Here is a 24,479-nt window from a genome sequence, read left to right as displayed (position 1 = left end):
ATGTAGCTAACATTAGCTTGCTAAGTTACAAAGCAGCTGGTTAATTACATTGATTTGCGTTGGGAATGTCTAGCCAGCGTATTATGAATGCTAACTTGAGCTAGATTTTGGTGTAAATAAACAAATGTAGTTCGCTAGTTAGCTATGTTACCGCTGCTCGACTCCTAAAGCTTCGATCACACCGACAGTGTTTTTTGCACTGTCGGTACATCAGAATTACATTCATCTCCAATGAAACGCTGCGTTTTGCCTCGCAGCATTGCTTTGCAGAGGCAGTTGCAGAGCATTCGTACTCGTAACCAACTTGACAGAAATGTTAGCAGAAGGTGAATGTTGAACACACCAACAGCGTCGTCTGGGTTGGATGTATTATTACAGACAGAAGTACTCCTCCATCTGGATACGTGTGTACAAAAAAAGTTCAACATTCACCTTCTGCTACCATTTCTGTCAAGCCGTCTACACATACAGTTTGATAAATCCAGCGTACCCACCACACCGAACTTCAGTCAGATGCTGGTCTCAGACGATCCCGCAGGTTTAGACGCTGGATGTGCAGGTCCACGCTACTCCTGGGTTGGCGTGGTTACACGTGGGCTTCGTTTGTGAGGCCGGTTGGACATACTGCCACATTCTCTAAAACGACGTTGGAGATAGCTAATGGTAGAAACATTCAAAATCCTTTTTCTGGCAACAGCTCTGGTGGACATTCCTGCAGTCAGCATGCCAATTGCACACTCCCTCAAAACTTGAGACTTCTGTGACATTGTGTCGTGTGGCAAAACTGCACTTTTTATTATAATTTTACCCCCTTTTCTTCCCAATTTCGTGTTATCTTGTCTCATCGCTACAACTCCCGTACGGGCTCAGGAGAGACGAAGGTCGAAAGTCATGCGTCCTCCGAAACACAACCCAACCAAGCCGCACTGCTTCTTAACACAGCGCTCCATCCAACCCGGAAGCCAGTCGGAGGAAACACCGTGCACCTGGCAACCTGGTTATTGTGCACTGTGCCCGGCCCGACACAGGAGTCACTAGTGCGCAATGAGACAAGGATATCCCTACCGGCCAAGCCCTCCCTAACCCAGAGGACCCTAGGCCAATTGTGCGTCACTCCACGGACATCCCGGTCGCGGCCGGCTGCGACAGAGCCTGGGCACAAACCCAGGGTCTCTGGTGGCACAGCTAGCCCTAGACCACTGCGCCACCCGGGAGGCCCCAAAAGTGCACATTTTAGAGTGGCCTATTATTGTCCCCCAGCACAAGGTGCACCTGAGTAATGGTCATGCTGTTTAATCAGCTTCTTAATAGGCCACACCTGTCAGGTGGATGGATTATATTGGCAAAGGAGAAATGCTCACTAACAGAGACGCAAACAGGTTTTTCTGTGCACAAAAATTTGAGAGAAATATAAACCCAAAGACATGTTGCGTTTCTATCTTGGTTCAGTGTGTAAAGCTGTCTGTTCTGACTGTAGAGGACAGTAGTGTATGGTATACTACAGTTCCATCTATCTCTTATCCCCCCGTGGTAAAGGTAGAGGACAGTAGTGTATGGTATACTACAGTTCCATCTATCTCTTATCCCCCCGGTGGTAAAGGTAGAGGACAGTAGTGTATGGTATACTACAGTTCCATCTATCTCTTATCCCCCTCCCCCCCCGGTGGTAAAGGTAGAGGGAAGTAGTGTATGGTATACTACAGTTCCATCTATCTCTTATCTCCCTCCCCGGTGGTAAAGGTAGAGGACAGTAGTGTATGGTATACTACAGTTCCATCTATCTCTTATCCCCCCCCGGTGGTAAAGGTAGAGGACAGTAGTGTATGGTATACTACAGTTCCATCTATCTCTTATCCCCCCCCCCCCCGGTGGTAAAGGTAGAGGACAGTAGTGTATGGTATACTACAGTTCCATCTATCTCTTATCCCCCCGGTGGTAAAGGTAGAGGACAGTAGTGTATGGTATACTACAGTTCCATCTATCTCTTATCCCCCTCCCCCGGTGGTAAAGGTAGAGGACAGTAGTGTATGGTATACTACAGTTCCATCTATCTCTTATCCCCCCCCCGGTGGTAAAGGTAGAGGACAGTAGTGTATGGTATACTACAGTTCCATCTATCTCTTATCCCCCGGTGGTAAAGGTAGAGGACAGTAGTGTATGGTATACTACAGTTCCATCTATCTCTTATCCCCCCCTCCCCCCGGTGGTAAAGGTAGAGGACAGTAGTGTATGGTATACTACAGTTCCATCTATCTCTTATCCCCCCGGTGGTAAAGGTAGAGGACAGTAGTGTATGGTATACTACAGTTCCATCTATCTCTTATCCCCCCCCCGGTGGTAAAGGTAGAGGACAGTAGTGTATGGTATACTACAGTTCCATCTATCTCTTATCCCCCCCCGGTGGTAAAGGTAGAGGACAGTAGTGTATGGTATACTACAGTTCCATCTATCTCTTATCCCCCCGGTGGTAAAGGTAGAGGACATGGTACGGTGGTGTATGGTATACTACAGTTCCATCTATCTCTTATCCCCCCGGTGGTAAAGGTAGAGGACAGTAGTGTATGGTATACTACAGTTCCATCTATCTCTTATCCCCCCGGTGGTAAAGGTAGAGGACAGTAGTGTATGGTATACTACAGTTCCATCTATCTCTTATCCCCTCCCCCGGTGGTAAAGGTAGAGGACAGTAGTGTATGGTATACTACAGTTCCATCTATCTCTTATCCCCCTCCCCCGGTGGTAAAGGTAGAGGACAGTAGTGTATGGTATACTACAGTTCCATCCATCTCTTATCCCCCGGTGGTAAAGGTAGAGGACAGTAGTGTATGGTATACTACAGTTCCATCTATCTCTTATCCCCCCGGTGGTAAAGGTAGAGGACAGTAGTGTATGGTATACTACAGTTCCATCTATCTCTTATCCCCCCCCCGGTGGTAAAGGTAGAGGACAGTAGTGTATGGTATACTACAGTTCCATCTATCTCTTATCCCCCCCCGGTGGTAAAGGTAGAGGACAGTAGTGTATGGTATACTACAGTTCCATCTATCTCTTATCCCCCCCGGTGGTAAAGGTAGAGGACAGTAGTGTATGGTATACTACAGTTCCATCTATCTCTTATCCCCCCGGTGGTAAAGGTAGAGGACAGTAGTGTATGGTATACTACAGTTCCATCTATCTCTTATCCCCCCCCCCCCGGTGGTAAAGGTAAGTATCCAAAGAATCATCAGTTAAATGGTACCTAGATGCTTCATCAACCCATGACAGTTAAATGGTACCTAGATGCTTCATCAACCCATGACAGTTAAATGGTACCTAGATGCTTCATCAACCCATGACAGTTAAATGGTACCTAGATGCTTCATCAACCCATGACAGTTAAATGGTACCTAGATGCTTCATCAACCCATGACAGTTAAATGGTACCTAGATGCTTCATCAACCCATGACAGTTAAATGGTACCTAGATGCTTCATCAACCCATGACAGTTAAATGGTACCTAGATGCTTCATCAACCCATGACAGTTAAATGGTACCTAGATGCTTCATCAACCCATGACAGTCAAATGGTACCTAGATGCTTCTTCAACCATGACAGTTAAATGACAGTTAAATGGTACCTAGATGCTTCATCAACCCATGACAGTTAAATGGTACCTAGATGCTTCTTCAACCCATGACAGTTAAATGGTACCTAGATGCTTCTTCAACCCATGACAGTTAAATGGTACCTAGATGCTTCATCAACCCATGACAGTTAAATGGTACCTAGATGCTTCATCAACCCATGACAGTTAAATGGTACCTAGATGCTTCATCAACCCATGACAGTTAAATGGTACCTAGATGCTTCATCAACCCATGACAGTTAAATGGTACCTAGATGCTTCATCAACCCATGACAGTTAAATGGTACCTAGATGCTTCATCAACCCATGACAGTTAAATGGTACCTAGATGCTTCATCAACCCATGACAGTTAAATGGTACCTAGATGCTTCATCAACCCATGACAGTTAAATGGTACCTAGATGCTTCATCAACCCATGACAGTTAAATGTCATTAGTAGCTCTTTGTCTCTTTGTTTAACTGATAAAACAACAGAAAAGAGTCATGGCTACTTTCTCCAGTTTATTCTTGTTCCAGCTGCTGCTCTCATTAAAGCTGCTGAGAGAAAACACATTTGAAAGGGGAACGCACGCTGTGAGGGCCGAGGGGACACAGAAAAAAAGCGTTGTGATTGGACAAGTAAGATCAATCCTAGGGGATATATTCATCGGAAAAATCCTGAAATAGAAGTCTAAAGATTGAATGAAAATGCCTGGGATATCTAAGGTTGTTTGTTTTAACACGGGCAGCTACTGGTTTCATTTTTTTGGCAAGAGGAACCCCAGCATCTCCTCTCAAGATAAGCATTCACTTTAACCTGCTCCCAGATCTGTTTACTGTAATTTTCAAGCCAAACATGATATGACAATGAGTGACAAGAAGTTGTCAGAATGTCACAAGTCGACTGGCTCTGAGGCTACACTCACTGAGATCAACTCTATCAGATAACCCCCCCCCCTCTTACATTCTGTAAAAGTTGTCATGATTTCATTACTCTTCAATCACTTTATTAAGGCAATCCATTACAATGCATTTTACACAAACCACAGAATGACAACAATTCCAACAAGTCCAATGTCTGGTTTGGAAAAGTATTCTTCATTATCAGCATGCAAACCAGAGACCAAGAGGAAGGTACACACTGTAAAGCATAGATATACAATGGCATAGAATGACATGCCATTCTATGTCTACAGTATGCTGTAAACACCCCCGGAAGGGCAGAGTATAAATAAGGATAACCAAACGCAGTACCCATCTAGGAACAAACCAAAAGGGAAAAGCAGGGATGCAACATGCTAGATGACTGCAGTCTACCCTAGATATAATCATCATCTTACAATACAAATGGCTCACTCAGGAAGTGCCTGTCTATCACAGGCCATCGGTAAGGTGAGAGGAACATGCACATTTCCTTAAAGAGGCTAATTTCAACAGAACATCTTTTGAAATCTTTTTGGATATCAAGTCCAGTCGTTTTACGGGGTTTGTGTACACAGTTAGGATTCAAAGTGGTTTTGAACAGCATACTCTTACACGATTGCTTTGTTATAACTCAACACAAAATATCTTAACAGAACTTGACAAAATAACAATAAAAATATTTAACTACAATTACCTATCTCTTTAGAATTGTATGCTCTACGCTCAAACCGCGTCCATTATCGCCCAGTACACGAAATAGAGACCGATCAACAAAACACTTTTTCATAAATATTTGCTCATACCCTTGAGGCAATGTAAATATAGCTTCAGTCAGTCTATCTAAATTGTAAACAAATGCTAACTTTGAAAATGTATAGCAAAACCCTGTCATACGAACATTATACTGCCACAACATCACTCCAATAGATCCGTGGCGTCATTGGCATTTAATACAAAAGCATAATAGCACTCATGTAGGAACATACCGTACATACCATATCTGTTGTTTAAGATGCAATAATAATACAAGTAAATAATAGTATATATTTTTTGTTCGGTTGGCTTTACTGTACATATGAAATGGTTACCATTCTAGACATTGGGAATCATATGTTCAATAATATAATAATAATATAATATAGGAAGGGAACGGTTGCTAACAAAAATGTAAAAAAAGGAGAATTGAATCTGGATATGCAAAAGGCCGTTTCCATACTGTAGGTTTTGTTTTGGGATGTTGCATTGTTGCGACCTATCTGTGAGAAAATATTGGGTTTTGTGACTGTAGTCTATATCGTATTGGCATTGCATTGGCATGAAGGCAATTTCATGTGTTTTAAACAGAGAGAAGAAGACATCATTATGCACACTTCCTTCCACTGTAGAAAAAGACTTGGCAATCAATAGTGCAGACAGATGCTATCCATCTGCTGTGTCCCCTCTATGGGAGGTTAACCCGGTCGGACTAAAGAGACAGAGCCAATGACGCTATGCTGTGTGGTTACGCTGCTCTGCTGTGTGGTTATGCTGCTCTGCTGTGTGGTTACGCTGCTCTGCTGTGTGGTTACGCTGCTCTGCTGTGTGGTGACGCTGCTCTGCTGTGTGGTTACGCTGCTCTGCTGTGTGGTGACGCTGCTCTGCTGTGTGGTTAAGCTGCTCTGCTGTGTGGTTATGCTGCTCTGCTGTGTGGTGACGCTGCTCTGCTGTGTGGTTACGCTGCTCTGCTGTGTGGTTACGCTGCTCTGCTGTGTGGTTATGCTGCTCTGCTGTGTGGTGACGCTGCTCTGCTGTGTGGTGATAGTGCTCTGCTGTGTGGTTACGCTGCTCTGCTGTGTGGTTACGCTGCTCTGCTGTATGGTTACGCTGCTCTGCTGTGTGGTGATAGTGCTCTGCTGTGTGGTTACGCTGCCCTGCTGTGTGGTGATAGTGCTCTGCTGTATGGTTACGCTGCTCTGCTGTGTGGTGTTAGTGCTCTGCTGTGTGGTGATAGTGCTCTGCTGTGTGGTTATGCTGCTCTGCTGTGTGGTGATACTGCTCTGCTGTGTGGTGATAGTGCTATGCTGTGTGGTTATGCTGCTCTGCTGTGTGGTTACGCTGCTCTGCTGTGTGGTTATGCTGCTCTGCTGTGTGGTGATAGTGCTCTGCTGTGTGGTTATGCTGCTCTGCTGTGTGGTTATGCTGCTCTGCTGTGTGGTTATGCTGCTCTGCTGTATGGTTACGCTGCTCTGCTGTGTGGTGATAGTGCTCTGCTGTATGGTTATGCTGCTCTGCTGTGTGGTGCTCTGTCTGGATAGTGCTCTGCTGTATGGTTATGCTGCTCTGCTGTGTGGTGATAGTGCTCTGCTGTATGGTTATGCTGCTCTGCTGTGTGGTGATAGTGCTCTGCTGTGTGGTTTACGCTGCTTTGCTGTGTGGTGATAGTGCTCTGCTGTGTGGTTTACGCTGCTCTGCTGTATGGTGATAGTGCTCTGCTGTATGGTTATGCTGCTCTGCTGTGTGGTGATAGTGCTCTGCTGTGTGGTGATAGCTGCTCTGCTGTGTGGTGATAGTGCTCTGCTGTGTGGTGATAGTGCTCTGCTGTATGGTGATAGTGCTCTGCTGTATGGTGATAGTGCTCTGCTGTGTGGTGATAGTGCTCTGCTGTGTGGTGATAGCTGCTCTGCTGTGTGGTGATAGTGCTCTGCTGTGTGGTGATAGTGCTCTGCTGTGTGGTGATAGTGCTCTGCTGTATGGTTATGCTGCTCTGCTGTATGGTGATAGTGCTCTCTGTGTGGTGATAGCTGCTCTGCTGTGTGGTGATAGTGCTCTGCTGTGTGGTGATAGTGCTCTGCTGTGTGGTGATAGTGCTCTGCTGTGTGGTGATAGTGCTCTGCTGTGTGGTGATAGTGCTCTGCTGTATGGTTATGCTGCTCTGCTGTATGGTGATAGTGCTCTGCTGTATGGTTATGCTGCTCTGCTGTGTGGTTTACGCTGCTCTGCTGTGTGGTGATAGTGCTCTGCTGTGTGGTTACGCTGCTCTGCTGTGTGGTGATAGTGCTCTGCTGTGTGGTGATAGTGCTCTGCTGTGTGGTGATAGTGCTCTGCTGTATGGTGATAGTGCTCTGCTGTGTGGTGATAGTGCTCTGCTGTGTGGTGATAGTGCTCTGCTGTATGGTTATGCTGCTCTGCTGTATGGTGATAGTGCTCTGCTGTATGGTGATAGCTGCTCTGCTGTATGGTGATAGTGCTCTGCTGTATGGTTATGCTGCTCTGCTGTGTGGTTTACGCTGCTCTGCTGTGTGGTGATAGTGCTCTGCTGTGTGGTTACGCTGCTCTGCTGTGTGGTTATGCTGCTCTGCTGTGTGGTTATGCTGCTCTGCTGTATGGTTATGCTGCTCTGCTGTGTGGTTTACGCTGTTCTGCTGTGTGGTGATAGTGCTCTGCTGTGTGGTTACGCTGCTCTGCTGTGTGGTTATGCTGCTCTGTTGTGTGGTTATGCTGCTCTGCTGTATGGTTACGCTGCTCTGCTGTATGGTTACGCTGCTCTGCTGTATGGTTACGCTGCTCTGCTGTGTGGTTATGCTGCTCTGCTGTGTGGTTACGCTGCTCTGCTGTGTGGTTTACGCTGCTCTGCTGTGTGGTGATAGTGCTCTGCTGTATGGTTATGCTGCTCTGCTGTGTGGTGATAGTGCTCTGCTGTGTGGTTTACGCTGCTCTGCTGTGTGGTGATAGTGCTCTGCTGTATGGTTATGCTGCTCTGCTGTGTGGTGATAGTGCTCTGCTGTGTGGTGATAGTGCTCTGCTGTATGGTTATGCTGCTCTGCTGTGTGGTGATAGTGCTCTGCTGTGTGGTGATAGCTGCTCTGCTGTATGGTTGATAGTGCTCTGCTGTATGGTGATAGTGCTCTGCTGTATGGTGATAGTGCTCTGCTGTGTGGTGATAGTGCTCTGCTGTGTGGTGATAGTGCTCTGCTGTGTGGTGATAGCTGCTCTGCTGTATGGTGATAGTGCTCTGCTGTGTGGTGATAGTGCTCTGCTGTATGGTTATGCTGCTCTGCTGTGTGGTGATAGTGCTCTGCTGTGTGGTGATAGTGCTCTGCTGTGTGGTGATAGTGCTCTGCTGTATGGTTATGCTGCTCTGCTGTATGGTTTACGCTGCTCTGCTGTATGGTGATAGTGCTCTGCTGTGTGGTTACGCTGCTCTGCTGTGTGGTGATAGTGCTCTGCTGTGTGGTGATAGTGCTCTGCTGTGTGGTGATAGCTGCTCTGCTGTGTGGTGATAGTGCTCTGCTGTGTGGTGATAGTGCTCTGCTGTATGGTTACGCTGCTCTGCTGTGTGGTGATAGCTGCTCTGCTGTGTGGTGATAGTGCTCTGCTGTGTGGTGATAGTGCTCTGCTGTGTGGTGATAGTGCTCTGCTGTGTGGTGATAGTGCTCTGCTGTGTGGTGATAGTGCTCTGCTGTGTGGTGATAGTGCTCTGCTGTATGGTTATGCTGCTCTGCTGTGTGGTTTACGCTGCTCTGCTGTGTGGTGATAGTGCTCTGCGCTGCTCTGCTGTATGGTTATGCTGCTCTGCTGTGTGGTTACGCTGCTCTGCTGTGTGGTTATGCTGCTCTGCTGTGTGGTTATGCTGCTCTGCTGTGTGGTTACGCTGCTCTGCTGTGTGGTGATGCTGCTCTGCTGTATGGTTATGCTGCTCTGCTGTGTGGTTATGCTGCTCTGCTGTATGGTTATGCTGCTCTGCTGTGTGGTTATGCTGCTCTGCTGTATGGTTATGCTGCTCTGCTGTATGGTTATGCTGCTCTGCTGTGTGGTTATGCTGCTCTGCTGTATGGTTACGCTGCTCTGCTGTATGGTTACGCTGCTCTGCTGTATGGTTACGCTGCTCTGCTGTGTGGTTATGCTGCTCTGCTGTATGGTTACGCTGCTCTGCTGTATGGTTACGCTGCTCTGCTGTATGGTTACGCTGCTCTGCTGTATGGTTACGCTGCTCTGCTGTATGGTTACGCTGCTCTGCTGTATGGTTACGCTGCTCTGCTGTATGGTTACGCTGCTCTGCTGTATGGTTACGCTGCTCTGCTGTATGGTTACGCTGCTCTGCTGTATGGTTACGCTGCTCTGCTGTGTGGTTATGCTGCTCTGCTGTATGGTTACGCTGCTCTGCTGTATGGTTACGCTGCTCTGCTGTATGGTTATGCTGCTCTGCTGTATGGTTACGCTGCTCTGCTGTATGGTTACGCTGCTCTGCTGTATGGTTACGCTGCTCTGCTGTATGGTTATGCTGCTCTGCTGTATGGTTATGCTGCTCTGCTGTGTGGTTATGCTGCTCTGCTGTATGGTTACGCTGCTCTGCTGTATGGTTATGCTGCTCTGCTGTATGGTTATGCTGCTCTGCTGTATGGTTACGCTGCTCTGCTGTATGGTTATGCTGCTCTGCTGTATGGTTATGCTGCTCTGCTGTATGGTTATGCTGCTCTGCTGTGTGGTTACGCTGCTCTGCTGTATGGTTACGCTGCTCTGCTGTGTGGTTATGCTGCTCTGCTGTATGGTTACGCTGCTCTGCTGTATGGTTACGCTGCTCTGCTGTATGGTTACGCTGCTCTGCTGTATGGTTACGCTGCTCTGCTGTATGGTTACGCTGCTCTGCTGTATGGTTACGCTGCTCTGCTGTATGGTTACGCTGCTCTGCTGTATGGTTATGCTGCTCTGCTGTATGGTTACGCTGCTCTGCTGTATGGTTACGCTGCTCTGCTGTATGGTTACGCTGCTCTGCTGTATGGTTACGCTGCTCTGCTGTATGGTTACGCTGCTCTGCTGTATGGTTACGCTGCTCTGCTGTATGGTTATGCTGCTCTGCTGTATGGTTACGCTGCTCTGCTGTATGGTTACGCTGCTCTGCTGTATGGTTACGCTGCTCTGCTGTATGGTTACGCTGCTCTGCTGTATGGTTACGCTGCTCTGCTGTATGGTTACGCTGCTCTGCTGTATGGTTATGCTGCTATGCTGTATGGTTATGCTGCTCTGCTGTATTTAATATGCCAACAACTTCATTTGGCAAAATAACAACAAGTCATAGATGGCATTATACCAATTGAAAGTTGTCTTGATACATACAGTGTAACAGAGGCAGTTCAGAACCAGGCTCGTGTTATGAGTAACCTTGTCCAAAACGAGAAGACTTGTGTTGGCCCCTTCAGCTAATGGCTAGGGTTTATCTTAGCGGGCTAATACAGTCTTGCAGTTCTTAGCAAACCCGGGTTCGAACCCCAGTCGGTCACATTATACATCAATAACTTCAATTAAAGACGTCCATACATCCCTGGCAGCGAGTTGGAAATCTATCAGTATTCCAGTTGAAGTGAGGAAAACAGATTGTTCATGGTTTCAACTGCTCTTTGTGCAGTTGCTTTTTATATATTGACTCCCTTTTAATGACTTGTTATAAACACAATTAATATACAGTTTACTACAATACTTCCAATTGTTCTATTATGCCGTTCTCAAAGTATTTCCCATCCGGTTCAAAAACAAACAATCTAGTCCAACAAAAAAAAAAAGTATTGTGGTTGACTTGACATCGAACTGAAGAAACCAAACTAACATTATACCAACTTTTTAGTACATTCTCACTGTTATACACCCGCTGCCCTAATATCCATGGCACGGTGCGCAAGGGATGAAGAACAATCACAACAGAAACAACAACACCGACCACAGCAAATATAATGAGAAGGATCTTATAGACGACATGGCATTCCCTCCACATACTACGACTATGTAAATGCTATGTAAATGCTATGTAAATACTATGCAAATGCTATGTAAATACTATGTAAATGCTATGTAAATTCCAGGCCTTTGAAGATGTGGCTACGTTCATGCATAACTAGATGAATTATAATATTAAAGAATGTAGAATGTAAAGTAAATAGATTATCATCAACAATGATATTCTAGAACTGGAAGAAATGAATTATATCAGTCCTTTCCATTGTATCTGGTTGTGGTAGCTGTTGGTTAGCTTGCATATAATTGTGATATATACTTCAGTATCAATGCTTTGTATATGATATTTGTGCTTTTTATTTGTCCTGTTATAGTGCATTTTATTGATACACATTGAATATGTGTCGGGTAAGTACGTTTTGTATATATGGTGCATGAAGGTAAACTGTCACACAAACAGCTGGTCCTCTGAATAACTGTTACAGTCAAACATATCAAACATCTTCATCGTTCCTAACTATTCCTAAACAGCTGGACATTATCTAATTATAAACATGCTTTATATTACAGTACTAACTCAAGTAGAAATAAACAATTATTTATAGCATTGATCACCCCAACAATTGGTATGGGAAAATATGAGGATCCCCATCCCCCATGAATAAATACTGTAGTTTTTACAATAAATAAATCATTATACAGATGATTTTCTTAGTCCCATATACACAACCACTCTAAAAGGTATCATATGCACAAACATGACTGGCACGTTCTAATAATTAATGACCTCAAAAAACCTCCCTCTCTACCTCAGGGTATACTACCCATTACGTCACCACTTTGACATCTAACGCCTAACATTCCTTTACATTTCTCTTCTCTTCTTCTCCTCCTCTCTTCCTTATCCCCCTTTCCACCCTTCCAATCAGGCGTTGAAACTCAAAAGTAAAACTCCCCAATCTTCAGCTTTTTTTGTTGCTCAAAGCAGTCTTTCTGAAGTCTCGTTCCAAAGAAAATAGAGTTTGTTCAGCACGACAACCAGATGAATATGTAAAGATGGAGGAAAATGTGCCTTGAAGCATTTCCACATTTCGTTTCTCCATGAGGGGGTGCACCACCCACCCTACCCTGAAACTACTTCCCCAAGGTTGGAGCCTCAGATGGGAGTGGGGGTGGGGCTCAGATAGGGGTGGGTGTGGTCCTGGTCCTCAGGGCCTGGTTCCTCATTGGGTGGAGGCAGGGGACAGGGTTTGATACCTCTATTCTTCATGTAGAGGATGAGCTGTTCAGGGATCTCAGCCAGGACGTCTTTGGCTAGCCGGGCCATACTCAACACGTGGTTTCCTGTCCGGTCCATGTAGTCTCTGAACGGGACAAACTGCACGGGGACGGAGATAGTAGGGGTCATTAGAAGGTAGAGAGAGAGACAGATATAGAGAGAGTAGGGGTCATTAGAAGGTAGAGAGAGAGACAGATATAGAGAGAGTAGGGGTCAGGTAGAAGGTAGAGAGAGAGACAGATATAGAGAGAGTAGGGGTCAGTTAGAAGGTAGAGAGAGAGACAGATATAGAGAGAGTAGGGGTCAGTTAGAAGGTAGAGAGAGAGACAGATATAGAGAGAGTAGGTGTCATTAGAAGGTAGAGAGAGAGACAGATATATAGAGAGAGTAGGGGTCATTAGAAGGTAGAGAGAGACAGATAGAGAGAGAATAGGGGTCATTAGAAGGTAGAGAGAGAGACAGATATATAGAGAGAGTAGGGGTCATTAGAAGGTAGAGAGAGACAGATAGAGAGAGAATAGGGGTCATTAGAAGGTAGAGAGAGAGACAGATATATAGAGAGAGTAGGGGTCATTAGAAGGTAGAGAGAGACAGATAGAGAGAGAATAGGGGTCATTAGAAGGTAGAGAGAGAGACAGATATATAGAGAGAGTAGGGGTCATTAGAAGGTAGAGAGAGACAGATACAGAGAGAGTAGGGGTCATTAGAAGGTAGAGAGAGACAGATATAGAGAGAGTAGGGGTCATTAGAAGGTAGAGAGAGACAGATACAGAGAGAGAGTCATTAGAATAGAGAGACAGATATAGAGGGTCATTAGAAGGGGTCATTAGAGAGAGACAGATATAGTCATTAGAGTAGGGTCATTAGAAGGTAGAGAGAGAGACAGATTAGAAGGGGTCATTAGAGAGAGACAGATATAGGGGTCATTAGAAGGTAGAGAGAGATATAGAGAGAGTAGGGGTCATTAGAAGGTAGAGAGAGAGACAGGGGTCATTATAGAGAGACAGATATAGGGGTCATTAGAAGGTAGAGAGAGAGACAGATACAGAGAGAGTAGGGGTCATTAGAAGGTAGAGAGAGACAGATATAGAGAGAGTAGGGGTCATTAGAAGGTAGAGAGAGACAGATATAGAGAGAGTAGGGGTCATTAGAAGGTAGAGAGAGAGACAGATATAGAGAGAGTAGGGGTCATTAGAAGGTAGAGAGACAGATATAGAGAGAGTAGGGGTCATTAGAAGGTAGAGAGAGAGACAGATACAGAGAGAGTAGGGGTCATTAGAAGGGGTAGAGAGAGAGACAGATATAGAGAGAGTAGGGGTCATTAGAAGGTAGAGAGACAGATATAGAGAGAGTAGGGGTCATTAGAAGGTAGAGAGAGACACAGATACAGAGAGAATAGGGGTCATTAGAAGATACAGAGAGACAGATATAGAGAGAGTAGGGGTCATTAGAAGGTAGAGAGACAGATATAGAGAGAGTAGGGGTCATTAGAAGGTAGAGAGAGAACACAGATACAGAGAGAGTAGGGGTCATTAGAAGATACAGAGACAGATATAGAGAGAGTAGGGGTCATTAGACGATATAGAGAGAGTAGGGGTCATTAGAAGGTAGAGAGAGACAGATATAGAGAGAGTAGGGTCATTAGAAGGTAGAGAGAGACAGATATTAGAAGGTAGAGAGAGAGACAGATATAGAGAGAGACAGATAGGGGTCATTAGAAGGTAGAGAGAGAGACAGATATAGAGAGAGTAGGGGTCATTAGAAGGTAGAGAGAGACAGAGGGGTCATTAGAATAGAGAGAGACAGATATATAGGGGTAGAAGGTAGAGAGAGACAGATTAGAAGGTAGAGAGAGAGACAGATATAGAGAGAGTAGGGGTCATTAGAAGGTAGAGAGAATAGGGGTCATTAGAAGGTAGAGAGAGACAGATATAGAGAGAGTAGGGGTCATTAGAAGGTAGAGAGAGTCATTAGAAGGTAGGGGTCATTAGAGACAGATATAGAGAGAGTAGGGGTCATTAGAAGGTAGAGAGACAGATATAGAGAGAGTAGGGGTCATTAGAAGGTAGAGAGACAGACAGATATAGAGAGAGTAGGGGTCATTAGACAGATATAGAGAGAGTAGGGGTCATTAGAAGGTAGAGAGAGATATAGAGAGAGTAGGGGTCATTAGAAGACAGATATAGAGAGAGACAGATATAGAGATTAGAGTAGGGGTCATTAGAAGGTAGAGAGAGAGATATAGAGAGACAGATATATAGAGAGTAGGGGTCATTAGAAGGTAGAGTAGGGGTCATTAGAAGGTAGAGAGACAGATATAGAGAGAGTAGGGGTCATTAGAAGGTAGAGAGAGACAGATACAGAGACAGATATAGAGAGTAGGGGTCATTAGAAGGTATAGAGAGAGACAGATATATAGAGAGAGAGGGTCATTAGGGGTCATTAGAAGGTCATTAGAAGAGAGAGAGACAGATATAGAGAGAGTAGGGGTCATTAGAAGGTAGAGAGAGACAGATATAGAGAGAGTAGGGGTCATTAGGGTAGAGAGAGAGACAGATATAGAAGATAGGGGTCGGAGAGACAGATATAGAGAGAGTAGGGGTCATTAGAAGGCAGAGAGACAGATATAGAGAGAGTAGGGGTCATTAGAAGGTAGAGAGAGACAGATATAGAGAGAGTAGGGGTCATTAGAAGGTAGAGAGAGACAGATATAGAGGGAGACAGAGAGTAGGGGTCATTAGAAGTGACAGGTGGAAGGTAGCGAGAGAGAGACAGATATAGAGAGAGTAGGGGTCATTAGAAGGTAAAGAGAGACAGATATAGAGAGAGTAGGGGTCATTAGAAGGTAGAGAGAGACAGATATAGAGAGAGTAGGGGTCATTAGAAGGTAGATATAGAGAAAGATATAGAGAGAGTAGGGGTCAGTTAGAAGGTAGAGAGAGACAGATATAGAGAGAGTATGGGTCAGATTAGAAGGTAGAAGAGAGACAGATATAGAGAGAGTAGGGGTCATTAGAAGGTAGAGAGAGTAGGGGTCATTAGAGAGAGAGACAGATATAGAGAGAGTAGGGGTCATTAGAAGGTAGAGAGAGACAGATATAGAGAGAGAGAGTAGGGGTCATTAGAAGGTAGAGAGAGAGAGACAGATATAGAGGAGACAGAGAGTAGGGGTCATTAGAAGTGACAGGTGGAAGTTAGAGAGAGAGAGAGAGACAGATATAGAGGGAGACAGAGAGTAGGGGTCATTAGAAGTGACAGGTGGAAGTAGAGAGAGAGAGAGAGACAGATATAGAGGGAGACAGAGAGTAGGGGTCATTAGAAGTGACAGGTGGAAGACAGTAGAGAGAGGGGTCATTAGAGACAGATATAGAGGGAGACAGAGAGTAGGGGTCATTAGAAGTGACAGGTGGAAGTTAGAGAGAGAGAGAGACAGATATAGAGGGAGACAGAGAGTAGGGGTCATTAGAAGTGACAGGTGGAAGGTAGAGAGAGAGAGACAGATATAGAGGGAGACAGAGAGTAGGGACCGAGGCAGGATTCGTTGCCAGTGGGTATGTGTGGCCTGCAGTCGGCAGTAATACAACTAGTCCAAACTCCTGCACAAGGGTTTTCTATAGTGCTGGTACCTGTCTCCAAATGGAACATCGCAAATGGTGCCAATATGCTTCACATCAGAATGTTATTGATATTTCAATTCAGAAATGCAATATTTTTGTTCGTAAGATATCAGATTCCTGGGTTGGGGGAGTGGGGCTTTCACAAAAGGAAACTCTGCTCTTCCCCTCTGACAATCAGCAAAGAGAGTAAACAATGTTTACCTGTACAATGTCTCTCTACAAGGTTAGAATAGGAAGTGAATTACCTATACAATGTCTCTCGACAGGGTTAGAATATGAAGTTAAATCTACCTGTACAATGTCTCTTTCTGCTAGCTTCCCTCGCGAGGAGATTCTGATGTCATCACCGTCCAACTCCACCATGGCTACCGGAAAGAGAAGAGACCAGTTTAGACCTCTAGTGTCTGGGTGAGTCACTACCCTTCATAGTGGCTTATAACACCAGTTTAAACCTCTAGTGTCTGGGTGAGTCACTACCCTTCATAGTGGCTTATAACACCAGTTTAAACCTCTAGTGTCTGGGTGAGTCACTACCCTTCATAGTGGCTTATAACACCAGTTTAAACCTCTAGTGTCTGGGTGAGTCACTACCCTTCATAGTGGCTTATAACACCAGTTTAAACCTCTAGTGTCTGGGTGAGTCACTACCCTTCATAGTGGCTTATAACACCAGTTTAAACCTCTAGTGTCTGGGTGAGTCATTACCCTTCATAGTGACTTATAACACCAGTTTAAACCTCTAGTGTCTGGGTGAGTCACTACCCTTCATAGTGTCTTATAACACCAGTTTAAACCTCTAGTGTCTGGGTGAATCACTACCCTTCATAGTGTCTTATAACACCAGTTTAAACCTCTAGTGTCTGGGTGAATCACTACCCTTCATAGTGTCTTATAACACCAGTTTAAACCTCTAGTGTCTGGGTGAGTCACTACCCTTCATAGTGTCTTATAACACCAGTTTAAACCTCTAGTGTCTGGGTCAGTCATTACCCTTCATAGTGACTTATAACACCAGTTTAGACCTCTAGTGTCTGGGTGAGTCATTACCCTTCATAGTGACTTATAACACCAGTTTAAACCTCTAGTGTCTGGGTGAGTCACTACCCTCCATAGTGTCTTATAACACCAGTTTAAACCTCTAGTGTCTGGGTGAGTCACTAACCTTCATAGTGGCTTATAACACCAGTTTAAACCTCTAGTGTCTGGGTGAGTCACTACCCTTCATAGTGACTTATAACACCAGTTTAAACCTCTAGTGTCTGGGTGAGTCACTACCCTTCATAGTGACTTATAACACCAGTTTAAATCTCTAGTGTCTGGGTGAGTCACTACCCTTCATAGTGGCTTATAACACCAGTTTAAACCTCTAGTGTCTCGGTTAGTTACTACCCTTCATAGTGTCTTATAACACTACTGCCTGTCTAACTTGACTCATTATGATGGCTTTATATTAGACCAGTTTAAACCTCTACTGCCTGTCTAACTTGACTCATTATGATGGCTTTATAACATGCTCTGCATTGTCTACACTGAGTGGACAAAACATTAGGAACACCTTCTCTTTCCATGACATAGAATCCAGGTGAAAGCTATGACCCCTTGTTGATGTCACTTGTTAAATCCACTTCAATCAGTGTAGATTAAGGGGAGGAGACATTTTAAATAATAATTTTTATGCCTTGATACAATTGAGACATGGATTGTGTATGTGTGCCATTCAGAGGATGAATAGGCAAGACAAAATATTTAAGTGCCTTTAAACGGGGTATGGTAGTAGGTGCCAGGCACACCGGTTTGTGTCAAGAGCTGCAATGCTGCTGGGTTTTTCACTCTCAACAGTTACCTGTGTATATCAAGAATGGTCCACCACCCAAAGTTCATCCAGCAAATTTGACACAACTGTGGGAAGCATTGGAGTCAACATGGGCCAGCATCCCTGTGGAACGCTTTCGACACCTTGTAGAGTCAATATGGGCCAGCATCCCTGTGGAACGCTTTCGACACCTTGTAGAGTCAACATGGGCCAGCAACCCTGTAGAACGCTTTCGACACCTTGTAGAGTTCATGCCCCGACGAATTGAGGCTGTTCTGAGGCTTAAGGCTTGAATTGAGGCTGTTCTTAATATTCTGTAGAATAAGTGTTTATTAGGAGTTACTAAACATCATAATGTATGGTGTCCATATTAGGATAGCCTCAGGAGTGGGTCTCCGTGTCACTCGGACTTGTAGTTTTTATTTATTTTAATTTTTATTTCACCTTTATTTAACCAGGTAGGCTAGTTGAGAACAAGTTCTCATTTACAACTGCGACCTGGCCAAGATAAAGCATAGCAGTGTGAACAGACAACAACACAGAGTTACACATGGAGTAAACAATAAACAAGTCAATAACACAGTAGAAAAAAGAGTCTATATAAATTGTGTGCAAAAGGCATGAGGAGGTAGGCGAATAATTACAATTTGGCAGATTAACACTGGAGTGATAAATGATCAGATGGTCATGTACAGGTACAGGTAGAGATACTGGTGTGCAAAAGAGCAGAAAAGTAAATATATAAAACAGTATGGGGATGAGGTAGGTAAATTGGGTGGGCTATTTAGCGATGGACTATGTACAGCTGCAGCGATCGGTTAGCTGGAGTTGGACGCTGTCCTAATATGAACAGAGTAATGGTGGAGACCAGTTTAAACTTGCTATTGCATTGTGGGAGTCAAAAACCCATCATGGCTATTATGGACTTCAAATGAATGATAATAATTCCTTTTTGCATTGAGAACATTCCCAGCACCGTAATTAATAATATTAAAGCAGCATATTCAGAAAGAAATACCAGCCAGCCCCTGTAACAGCACACAACACAACAAGTTCGAGGGCATCAAAGTTGTGACCGTATTACAAATTGTACGCAACAGCTGTGAACTGGGTTTAGAACCCTGCAGGTTGACATCCTGCTTATTATCTAGTGACTTCCACCAAACTGCCAATTAGCTAACGTCCCTCACATTGAAACGGTCCCTGATAACCTCAGCCCTTATTAATTGTATTGCATATTCTACAGTACATTCAACCCAATGCTTGTGGACTGGGAACGTATAAACGACCAAACATCATGGGAATATTTGACAGAGGAATTTCTCATTTGTGTTCTGTTGACTAGTTATGCTCATTTATGATGATTTATTTCTTTATCATGGGTCAAGGATTAAGTTAAAAGACATTATGTGAAAATGTTTTTAACTTTATCTAAGCCCAATAGTGAAATAAGATTTTCAAACCAACCAGCAGCTTATAAAGGTATCTTTTGAAAGCATTTTACCCTCTGAAAACATTTAACATAACTATATGCTAATAAAAACAAAACAATAAAAAGATGAAAGTATTATAAAATATCATTTTGTGGGAATGAGTGTGAATGAGGGGGGTCAATCTCACCATCGAACTCAGCGTGTCCAACTCCAACAATTATGATAGACATAGGAATCTTAGCAGCCTGCGGAGAACAAACAACAAGTAGATTCCATGCGATATTATCTACATTCTGACAACAAGGTGCTTTTTGAGTTCTTACGAGGACAAAGTTTTAGGCATAAACATATACACGTCTGTCTTTGTTCAATGTCTTTAGCAAAAAAACAAACAATCGATTACAAAAAAAATAAAAAATATTCTGAAGAGGACTGATGAAATATTCAAATCCATCACAAACCAATCTGATGTCCTTAAACAAAGCAGTTTACCATTACTCAAACAGTGTATGATGCATTGTGGGTTATTCAGTGACATGGTAGCAGTTCTGATTCATTATTCATTAGTCTGCAGTCTGGTAATCCAGTCACAAAGGGCAGCAAGACACAAGGAGACCATTGGACAAGAGACACATAAATGTGCATTGGAAAAAGACAAGATAACCGAAACAATACATTTGCTGACAAATTCCCTCTCTGCTGATTGCTGTTCGGTCTCTCTTTCCAAGCACACGACATTGTGTAGTCACCCTGTGCCGTAATGGAACACACTATATAGTGAAATACACTATAACATCAGGATTGCAAAAACAGAACGATTCGTCTGTATTATTCAGCAGGCGTCTCTGAAACCAATGTGGATTATAATATATATATTTTTTAAAACATTTGTGGATGTGTTATATTGCCGCGGGAAATAGCAGCTTCAATTTATTTTACAAGGAAAGGAGTTGAACATATTGTTCAACATAAGTGACAATTTTGAGTCCCTGGTAGTTATATATATATAAGGCCAACATAATAAACACATTACACAACATACAATGTCTATATTCTTCTCTACACTATGCAATGTTTATCTCCACAGAACAAGGAGAGAGAAGAGGATAACATTTAACTTCATATACAGTACCGGTCAAAAGTTTGAACACACCTATTCCAGGGTTTTTGTTTATTTTTACTATGTTCTACATTGTAGAATAATAGTGAAGACATCAAAACTATTAAATAACACATATGGAATCATGTAGTAACCAAAAAAAAGTGTTAAACAAATCAAAATACATTTTATATTTGAGATTCTTCAAAGTAGCCATCCTTTGCCTTGATGACAGCTTTGCACACTCTTGGCATTCTCTCAACCAGCTTCATGAGGTAGTCACCTGGAATCAGTGTTGACCTGTCATTCAGGGCACGTGGGGCAGGTTTGCCTGTTTGCATGTTATTTTGGCATTAATACATGTCACATATCAGTTTGCAACCAATGTCAAATATTTGAAATATTTGAGTTCATAAAGCCACATACAAACATGGTCTCTTTTTTGCTTTCTTGAGTAAGGCAGCTCCGAAATGCAGGTGTTTCAGAGTTACATTAGACGTGCCCATCCAAGAAGGCTCAAGGCCGTTGGTCACAGATAAAATGATGTCAAATTACGTTATATGTACAGTAGCTTTGATTGGACTGATCATGTTAACATCTTACTTTCAAAATCTTAGCTAGCAGTCATCATCATGAATCAAGTTGACAATCTACTGGCAAATCCTTTTAATCCTTGTCATATGAAGATAAATAATGAAGACAAATTATAGATCAAATGTATCGGTGCTCATCGGCCATTGGACATAAACGTTACACAACAAGTTGGAAATCGTAAATTCAACAATGAGTAGTTTGGAAGGAATCAGTGGCTAACTGCAAGCATTGGAAAGCAGTCACTAGCCCGCTATTCAGTGGAGTAGCTGTGTGGTCTTAAACCCTAGTCTGGGTTTAAGGGTCTCTTAAAATTATAAAATTCAACATTGGCCATGCTGTCAATGAAGCATGATTTGTGCCGCGCTCAAAACAACTTAACTCGGAACTGCTAAATCTGACTACAGTGAATTCTAGACAACTGGGAACCGGGGAAAAACAAGCTCCGACTGGGAAAATATACATTTTGAACAGTCATCCAACACGGAATTGTTAATCGGGAACTCAGGCTTCTTTCTAGATCGACCTGTTTTTTTTTCAAAGTTCCCAGTTGTCTTGAAAGCACCATTAATCCAGAGAATGCCAGACTTTGATGACAACATTTGCCCACGAAGGACTGCCATGCCACCTTCCTGTTCAAGTGAGAACAGCATGACAGGGTGAGTCCAAAAATATCTTGTTTGCTGCTGCATAAATGATGCAATATGCCAGGAAGATATGTATACTGTAGCTAAGAAAGTAATACTAAGTATGTAGCTGTTTGTAGCCCATATGCCTCACCCTGATAATTTAGACTATTTTTCCCTCATAATTTCACCTACTGTTCTGATGTGGTGGTGCACATGTAGCCTATAACCTGTTTAAGAGAAAGGTAATCATTGAATATTGTAAGAGAGTTCAATGTCTGCTTATATTCCCCCTTTATTTATCCTACGGTTCTGACTTGGTGTACAGGGAGAACACTGTAAGAACGGCCCATGTTCTGAATTCTGTCGCTGTACATTTCAAAAGTGCTGAACAAATAGTTATATTGACTACGTCAGTCTTAGCTTGCTCATTAATGTCTTAATCGAAATTACGGATTGCCTCTTATCTGCTTGTCGTCCGCTTATGCCATAGTTTGTACATCTCAATTGTCAGTAGAAATCACATTTGTTTAAGCAAGTCAGCCATGTCTTTCAAAAGGCAGTAAATGAGGCTGAATGAACTGTTTCGCTGCCAGACAAGGCTCTGCTGATAGCCATTTGTACAGTTTGTGGGCACCGTTTGTCACTGTTAGAGTGCAACTAATATCTTGTTTACTGTTGTGTTGTATAGTGGCTTTTGCTGACATGCAACCCACGTTTGCCCCACCAAGATTTACATGCTAAAATCACCACTGCCTGGAATGCATTTCAATGAACAGGTGTGCCTAGTTAATGCGTTTGAGCCAATCAGTTGTCTTTTGACAAGGTAGGGGTGGTATACAGAAGATAGCCCTATTTAGTAAAATACCAAGTCCATATTATGGAAAGAAGAGTTCAAATAAGCAAAGAGAAATGACAGTCCATCATTACTTTAAGACATGAAGGTCAGTCAATGCAGAGAATTTAAAGAACTTGGAAAGTTTCTTGAAGGTCAGTTGCAAAAACCGTCAAGCTCTATGATGAAACTGGCTCTCATGAGGACCGCCACAGGAAAAGAAGACCCAGAGTTACCTTTGCTGCAGAGGATAAGTTCATTAGAGTTAACTGCACCTCAGATTGCAACCCAAATAAATGTTTCACAGAGTTCAAGTAACAGACAGATCTCAACATCAACTGTTTAGAGAAGAATCACTCCTTCATGGTCAAATTGCTGCAAAGAAACCACTACTAAAGGACTCCAATAATAATAATAAACTTGCTTGGGCCGAGAAACACGAGCAATGGACATTAGACCGGTGGAAATCTGTCCTTTGGTCTGATGAGTCCAAATTTGAGATTTTTGGTTCCAACTGCCAGTGTCTTTGTGAGATGCAGAGTAGGTGAACGGATTATCTCCGCAAGTGTGGTTCCCACCGTGAAGCATGGAGGAGGATGTGTGATGTGCTGGTGACACTGTCTGTGATTTATTTAGAATTCAAGGCACACTTAACCAGTGTCATAACGTTGCCCTCTTTGGATACAGAAAGCCCCATCCCCCTCTCCCTGTCTCCTACACCCAGGCTGCTGTGGTCAGAGAGAGGTCGTAAATTCCTGGAAGGGATTAACTTCTCATGGCCACAGTATAGAGAGAGAGTAGAGTTTTCATAGAAGAAAACAAAGGAATTTCTTCCACCTCACAGAACTTGAGGTCCGACCAAAATGTTTGTTCTGGAGAAGATAAAAAAGATCGGTGAAGAATCCAGCTACGATGAACTGGTCCGTTTGGTACAATTTTGTGAAACTCATGGGAGACAATACGGCCACATTACCATAACGCTGTTTATATAATATCCTCAGATATGAGGCTTACGTCTAATTGTTGTATAAGATGAATGAGTGAGGATGATACTGTTTGTGAAATTGTGTAATGTGATTTTGGACTGTTTAATGAAGGAAACTCCAATTCCCTAAAAAGTTTCACTAAGTCCTTGGTGCGCCCCCAGGGGCACAGACAAGACCTGGCATTATGGGACAGCCTTTTTCTATGTCCCGAATAAAACCGCACCTGGGTTTTCTATCACCAGACCATGTTGCTCTCAATTACGAGAGGACAAAGGTTGCAGACCAGCTTACCTCGATAACGAGAGGGCCAAGGTTTGAGTAGATGGCTAAATCCTTTAACCATACCACGTGGTTAAACTCTTAGACTATCGATACCGACAGAATAAGAACAAGTCTTTGATATTAATTACTAGTCAGCAGCTCGGAATTCGGTATCATTGGAACGCGAAGACCGACAACCGCCGAAACATCTATCCTATAACGACATGAATGAATGTCACTCTATCCACTATCCATTCTAACCACGACAAAGAGAGAGAGAGGACGGAGACTCTCCAACAGAAACAAACTTTTCAACAGAGACCCCGACGACACAGAGTGTAAATATATATATATATATATTGATTTCAATTGTTCCCGAATGAGTGAGCGTTCATGTGCAAAGGATTAGCATTTCAATTGTTATAATTGTTTGTGTGCGCACTTCTGTGATTGTTTAGTTAGTTAATAAATACATTATTTTAGACAATTGATGTATGGATGACTCATAGTGAAGACTGGATTCCTGCAGATAACCATCAATTTACGACGTTTGGTAAAGAAGAATTCATTCATCAGAAGACTATTGATCAGACATGAAAATATCTGAAAAGTTATATTTGGAAAAATATAACTTTGTAATCTGAATATTTTTCTTGGTGCCCCGACTTTCCTAGTTAATTACAGTTACATGATTAATCAGTT

At 43.3% G+C, this 24,479-nt stretch overlaps 1 protein-coding gene across 3 annotated transcripts in view; it reads right to left on the bottom strand.

Moving 5' to 3' along the window:
• Window positions 1-12,127: 12,127 nt before the first annotated feature.
• LOC118360454 (copine-8-like) overlaps window positions 12,128-24,479 on the bottom strand; it is a 228,852-nt gene continuing 216,500 nt past the window's right edge. For all 3 annotated transcript variants that reach the window (XM_052484728.1, XM_052484726.1, XM_052484727.1), the window contains 3 exons: window positions 19,567-19,624; window positions 16,425-16,498; window positions 12,128-12,615 (listed from right to left, as the gene is read on the bottom strand). In XM_052484728.1, coding sequence (XP_052340688.1) covers window positions 12,394-12,615; window positions 16,425-16,498; window positions 19,567-19,624 — 354 coding nt within the window. In that variant the 3' untranslated portion in view covers window positions 12,128-12,393. The remainder of the gene's footprint in view (window positions 12,616-16,424; window positions 16,499-19,566; window positions 19,625-24,479) is intronic.

The sequence above is a fragment of the Oncorhynchus keta genome, chromosome 28 (genome assembly GCF_023373465.1).
Source record: "Oncorhynchus keta strain PuntledgeMale-10-30-2019 chromosome 28, Oket_V2, whole genome shotgun sequence".
In the NCBI taxonomy this organism is placed as follows: Eukaryota; Metazoa; Chordata; class Actinopteri; order Salmoniformes; family Salmonidae; genus Oncorhynchus; species Oncorhynchus keta.
This window is presented reverse-complemented; position numbering and strand designations above follow the sequence as displayed.